At 50.0% G+C, this 6,560-nt stretch overlaps 1 protein-coding gene across 1 annotated transcript in view; it reads left to right on the top strand.

Moving 5' to 3' along the window:
• Positions 1-5,300: 5,300 nt before the first annotated feature.
• cdk7 (cyclin-dependent kinase 7) overlaps positions 5,301-6,560 on the top strand; it is a 54,909-nt gene continuing 53,649 nt past the window's right edge. Inside the window, exon 1 of the mRNA XM_043706645.2 lies at positions 5,301-5,381. Within this exon, the coding sequence (XP_043562580.2) occupies positions 5,316-5,381 (66 nt within the window). The 5' untranslated portion in view covers positions 5,301-5,315. The remainder of the gene's footprint in view (positions 5,382-6,560) is intronic.

Raw genomic sequence — 6,560 nt, 5'->3', positions numbered from 1 at the left:
ATGCAGAGAAGTGAATTGATGTAATGAAGCAGGAAGAATGATAACATTTGTCAAGATTATGGATGAGCCAGAGGTCTTGTAATTCATTGAGATATTGTTCATATTGTGTTACAGACACAAATTATGCCTTAAGTTATGTAGTATGAGCTACCGATGTATGCAGTTTTGTAGTGGTAGATTTATTTTGTCTTTCACAAATAAAACACTCAGCTGACTATTTAAAAGTAGCTGTAAGAACCAAGTGGACATATTGCATTTAATCAGTTAGCACTCATCATGTTGCTTGGTAACTTAATGTATAAGCAAGTATTCAACTAGTAAAGCTAAAATTGAGTTCAGCAGAGAAGGCAAGTTGAGGGTAATATAAAAGGAGCAGTGTGAGGAATGTTTACTAAAGCATTTTTTAATGAAAAATAATTGGCTTTTTCCAACAATGAATGGGCTCGCTGCATGTAGCTCTGCTGTATAGATACAGTTTGGTTCTTGCTTTCTTCTAAATTATCTGATTTTGCATTCGGTAGTCATAGGTGCACTATGGAAAAAATGAGGCTGATGTCTTTATTTGGAAATAATACAATACACAGTTAAAATTAACTAGTTGACTATAACACACATCTTAATCAGAGTTCTACTGCTCATAGTCTGAGTAGATGGGATTATTGTATCGGATTTTTGATTTAACATCTCACAAACAGAAAGAGGTTCATGATCTCATTGAACGGCAGTTAGCTCAGGGAACCATTTGGTCTGTTGTTGCTCCCAGTTCTTATACTCTTATATATTTTATATGAGTAGAAAATGAATTATTCCTGATATATCTCTTGTTTATCCTTTATGGGGTATGAACATTGCTGGCAAGACTACCTGTCTCCAATTGCACTTATACTGAGTGGCTTACTAAGCCATTTCAGAGCTGAAAATGTGTTGCTGGAAAAGCGCAGCAAGTCAGGCAGCATCCAAGAAGCAGGAGAATCGACGTTTCGGGCATGAGCCCTTCTTCAGGAATGAGGAAAGTGTGTCCAGCAGGCTAAGATAAAAGGTAGGGAGGAGGGACTTGGGGGAGGGCATTGGAAATGCGATAGGTGGAAGGAGGTTAAGGTGAGGCTGATAGGCCGGAGTGGGGGTGGGGGCGGAGAGGTCAGGAAGAAGATTGCAGGTTAGGAAGGTGGTGCTGAGTTCGAGGGTTGGGACTGAGACAAGGTGGGGGGAGGGGAAATGAGGAAACTGGAGAAATCTGAGTTCATCCCTTGTGGTTGGAGGGTTCCTAGGCGGAAGATGAGGCACTCTTCCTCCAGCTGTTGTGTTGCTATGGTCTGGCGATGGAGGAGTTCAAGGACCTGCATGTCCTTGGTGGAGTGGGAGGGGGAGTTGAAGTGTTGAGCCACAGGGTGGTTGGGTTGGTTGGTGCGGGTGTCCCAGAGGTGTTCTCTGAAACGTTCCGCAAGTAGGCGGCCTGTCTCCCCAATATAGAGGAGGCCACATCGGGTGCAGCGGATGCAGTAAATGATGTGTGTGGAGGTGCAGGTGAATTTATGGCAGATATGGAAGGATCCCTTGGGGCCTTGGAGGGAAGTAAGGGGGGAGATGTGGGCGCACGTTTTGCATTTCTTGCGGTTGCAGTGGTGGAGGTTGGATTGGTGGGGGGTGTGGACCTGACGAGGGAGTCACAGAGGGAGTGGTCTTTTCGGAACACTGAAAGGGGAGGGGAGGGAAATATATCCCTGGTGGTGGTGTCTGTTTGGAGGTGGCGGAAATGACAACGGATGATACGGTGTATATGGAGGTTGGTTGGGTGGTAGGTGAGGACCAGTGGGGTTCTGTCCTCGTGGCGATTGGAGGGGCGGGGCTCAAGGGTGGAGGAGCGGGAAGTGGAGGAGATGTGGTGGAGAGCATCTTCGATCACATCTGGGGGGGAATTACGGTCTTTGAAGAAGAGTTGTACGGTATTGGAACTGGTCCTCCTGGGAGCAGATGCGGCGGAGACTAAGGAATTGGGAATATGAGATGGCATTTTTACAGGGGGCAGGGTGGGAGGAGGTGTAATCTAGTCGGCTGTGGGAGTCGGTCGGTTTATGGTAAATGTCCGTGTTGATTCGATCGCCCGAGATAGAAATGGAGAGGTCTAGGAAGGAGAGGGAGGAGTCTGAGATGGTCCAGGTAAATTTGAGGTCGGGGTGGAAGGTGTTGGTAAAGTGGATGAACTGTTCAACCTCCTCGTGGGAGCACGAGGCAGCCCCGATACAGTCATCGATGTAGCGGAGGAAAAGGTGGGGGGTGGTGCCAGTGTAGCTGCGGAAGATGGACTGTTCCACATATCCCTCGAAGAGGCAGACATAGCTGGTGCCCATGCGGGTGCCCATGGCTACTCCTTTGGTTTGGAGGAAGTGGGAGGATTGGAAAGAGAAGTTGTTCAGGGTGAGGACCAGTTCAGTCAGTTGAAGGAGGGTGTCAGTGGAAGGTACTGGTTGGTACAGTGGGAAGGAAAAAGTGGAGGGCTTTGAGTCTTTCGTGATGGGGGATGGAGGTGTACAGGGACTGGATGTCCATGGTGAAGATAAGGCGTTGGGGACCGAGGAAGCGAAAATCGTGGAGAGGTGGAGGGCGTGGGTGGTGTCCCGAACGTAGGTGGGGAGTTCTTGGACTAAGGGGGACAGGAACATGTCGAGGTATGCAGAGATGAATTCGGTGGGGCAGGAGCAGGCTGAGACAATGGGTCGGCCGGGGCAGTCAGGTTTGTGGATTTTGGGCAGGAGGTAGAAACGGGCAGTGCGGGGTTGTGAGACTATGAGGTTGGAGGCGGTGGATGGGAGATCCCCTGAGGTGATGAAGTTATGGATGGTCTGGGAGATGATGGTTTGGTGGTGGGAGGTGGGGTCATGGTCAAGGGGACAGTAGGAGGAGGTGTCCGCGAGCTGATGTTTACCCTCAGTGGTGTAAAGTGGCCAAACTACTAGCGCACCTCCCTTGTCTGCCGGTTTGATAGTGAGGTTGGGGTTGGAACGGAGGGAGTGGAGGGCTGCACGTTCCGAGGGTGAGAGGTTGGAGTGGGTGAGAGGGGTGGAGAGGTTGAGGCGGTCAATGTCGCAGCGGCAGTTGGCTATGAAGAGATCGAGGGCAAGTAAGAGGCCAGCACGGGGTGTCCAGGTGGATGGGGTGTGTTGGAGGCGAGAGAAGGGGTCGTCAGAGGGTGGGCAAGAATCCTGGATGAAGAAGTAGGCGCGGAGGCGAAGGTGGCGGAAGAATTGTTCGATGTCTCGCCGTGTGTTGAACTCGTTATCTGAGGGCGTAGGGGAATGAAGGTGAGGCCTCTGCTGAGGACTGATCTTTCATCCTCAGAGAGGGGTAGTTCTGGAGGGATGGTGAAAACATGGCAGGGCTGGGAGCTAGGATTTGGTGTGGGGCTGGAGCTAGGAGTGGGAGCGGGGTTGGACATGGGGGCGGGGACGGAGATCGGCGTGGGGGCGGGGTTAGGCATGCGGGCGGAGATCGGTGTGGGGGCGGGGTTAGGCATGGTGACAGAGATCAGCGTGGGGGCGGAGTTAGGCGTGGTGATGGAGATCGGCGTGGGGGCGAGACGCATGCGGCGTGGTGGTTGTGCAGGTTAGTGATGTCACTGGGGGCGGAAGTGGCTGCGGCGACAGCAACCCAGGGGGCAGAAGTGGCTGTGGCGACGACAGAAACGGTGTTATTCCCGATGGTTGAAGAACCCGACGATGCTCTCCACCACATCTCCTCCACTTCCTGCTCCTCCACCCTTGAGCCCCGCCCCTCCAATCGCCACCAGTACAGAACCCCACTAGTCCTCACCTACCACCCAACCAACCTCCATATACACCGTATCATCCGTCGTCATTTCCGCCACCTCCAAACAGACCCCACCGACCACTCCCACCGTGACTCCCTCGTCAGGTCCACACTCCCCACCAACCCAACCTCCACTCCCGGCACCTCCCCCTGCAACCGCAAGAAATGCAAAACTTGCGCCCACACCTCCCCCCTTACTTCCCTCCAAGGCCGCAAGGGATCCTTCCATATCCGCCACAAATTCACCTGCACCTCCACAAACATCATCTATTGCATCCGCTGCACCCGATGTGGCCTCCTCTATATTGGGGAGACAGGCCGCCTACTTGCGGAACGTTTCAGAGAACACCTCTGGGACACCCGGACCAACCAACCCAACCACCCCGTGGCTCAACACTTCAACTCCCCCTCCCACTCCACCAAGGACATGCAGGTCCTTGGACTCCTCCATCGCCAGACCATAGCAACACGACGGCTGGAGGAAAAGCGCCTCATCTTCCGCCTAGGAACCCTCCAACCACAAGGGATGAACTCAGATTTCTCCAGTTTTCTCATTTCCCCTCCCCCCACCTTATCTCAGTCCCAACCCTCGAACTCAGCACCACCTTCCTAACCTGCAATCTTCTTCCTGACCTCTACGCCCCCACCCCCACTTCGACCTAGCACCCTCACCTTAACCTCCTTCCACCTATCCATTTCCAACGCCCCTCCCCCAAGTCCATCCTCCCTATCTTTTATCTTAGCCTGCTGGACACACTTTCCTCATTCCTGAAGAAGGGCTCATGCCCGAAACGTCGATTCTCCTGCTCCTTGGATGCTGCCTGACCTGCTGCGCTTTTCCAGCAACACATTTTCACCTCTGATCTCCAGCATCTGCAGTCCTCACCTTCTCCTAGGCCATTTCAGAGTGCAGCTAAGAGTCTGGGATAAAGTTGGCAGATGTCCTTTGCGAAAGGACGTTACTGAACCAGGGGAAAAATTTTGTTTTACAACAATTCATGATCAGTGAGACGATGATTACATTCCAGATTTATTACTTGAATTTACTCCCTTCAGCTGTCTTGGTAGGATTTGATTCATATCTTCAGAACATTGGCCCGGGCTTGGAGATTGTAGTCCTGCAACATTCCCAGTACATCACTGTCTCCCTTTAGTGATTTGGTTTGTGAAGAACTTGCCCCGTCACCAATAGGAGGTTGCCTTCATCATTTAGACTGACTTGGAGATGCCGGTGTTGGACTGGGGTGTACAATGTTAAAAATATTATAGTCCAACAGGTTTAATTGGAAGCACTAGATTTCGGAGCACTGCTCCTTCATCAGGTGGCACATCCAGCCAGTGCTTCCAAATAATCCTGTCGGACTCTAGTGTTGTGTGATTTTTAACGTCATCATTTAGATCGGTGACGCTTGTGCGGTGGTCGCTAGGCAACGAGGTCAGCTCCGGTCACTACACCGAGGAAGTGAGGTAAGGCCGGCACCGGAAGTTATGGTGCGAAGTTTCCGTGAGAGATGGCGATGCATGTCCGTTCCCGGGCCAAGCGCTATGAGAAGCTCGACTTCCTGGGCGAGGGGCAGGTGAGGCTTAGCCCGTTTCTGTAAATAAACACCCGGCTGTGCTGTAAGGTTCAGTGTCTGTGTTTGTTGTTTTCATATTGCCGGAGGGGGCTGATTATTAGTTCCCAGACTTTTAGTGGCATGCTGCTGGAGAAGCTTTATCCAGCTCCTAGCGGAAAATTTATGGGTTTCACTCATAGAATCCCGACAGTATGGAAACAGGTCATTCGGCCCAACAAGTCCACACCGACCCTCCGAACAGTATCCCACGCAGAGACATTCACCTACCCTATTACTGTACATTTCTTATGACTAATGCACCTAACTTACACATCCCTGGACACTGGACAATTTAACATGGCCAACTCACTTAAGCTGCATATCTTTGAACTGTGGAAGGAAACCCATACAGACACGGGGAGACTGTGCAAATTCCACACAGTCTGTCGAATCTGGGTCCCTGGTGCTGTGAGGCAGCAGTGTTAACCACTGAGCAATCTTGCTGCCCTGCTTTAAGAATAGTCAGAGAGCAGGGAAAGCAGTGCAGTGAGTGCTGTATAAGGGAACCTCATTCAATTTTGTAGTTTCAACTGGTTCCTCTGAAGCACAAGATTCTGGGTTCAAGTCTCCCTTCAAGGCTTAAGAAAACAAAATTCCAGAGATACCAAAGGAGTGCTGGAATACCGTCTTTCAGATGCGATGTCAAGCCAGAGATGTCTGTCTGCTCAGCTGCATGTAAAAGATGTCATGATGTTTTTTGGAGGAAGAGGACAGGTTTTGTCACCAATGCCTTAGCTAATATTTATACCTCCAATATCAGGAAAAATATTACCTAGTCATTGTCACATTTCTGTTTGCTGAACACAAATTGACTGCCACCTTTTCTATATTACAGCATGGACTGTACTTTTAAAAAAGTACTTCATTGGCTAAAAAGCACTGAGACACCTGGTGGTCATGAAAATGTTGTAAATTCAAGTATTTTTGGTGTAGCTGGTATTTTATATACAAAATTAATGGGTTGAACAAAACCTGAGAAAAATGGATTTTAATACTCAGCTGTTGGAGCTAGAATTGTATTTACATGCTAAATAGAATTTATCTTGGGAGCTAAGGAAATGACTGAGAAGCTAAATAAATACTTTGTATCAGTCTTCTGGATAATATTCCAGAAGTCCTTGAGAACAAAGGCACCAGTGG

The sequence above is a fragment of the Chiloscyllium plagiosum genome, unplaced genomic scaffold, assembly GCF_037043375.1.
Source record: "Chiloscyllium plagiosum isolate Xiang-an unplaced genomic scaffold, Cpla_swu_hap1 HiC_scaffold_2, whole genome shotgun sequence".
NCBI classification, from domain to species: domain Eukaryota; kingdom Metazoa; phylum Chordata; class Chondrichthyes; order Orectolobiformes; family Hemiscylliidae; genus Chiloscyllium; species Chiloscyllium plagiosum.
Note: the sequence above shows the minus strand (reverse complement) of the source record. Positions and strands in the feature narration are given on the sequence as shown.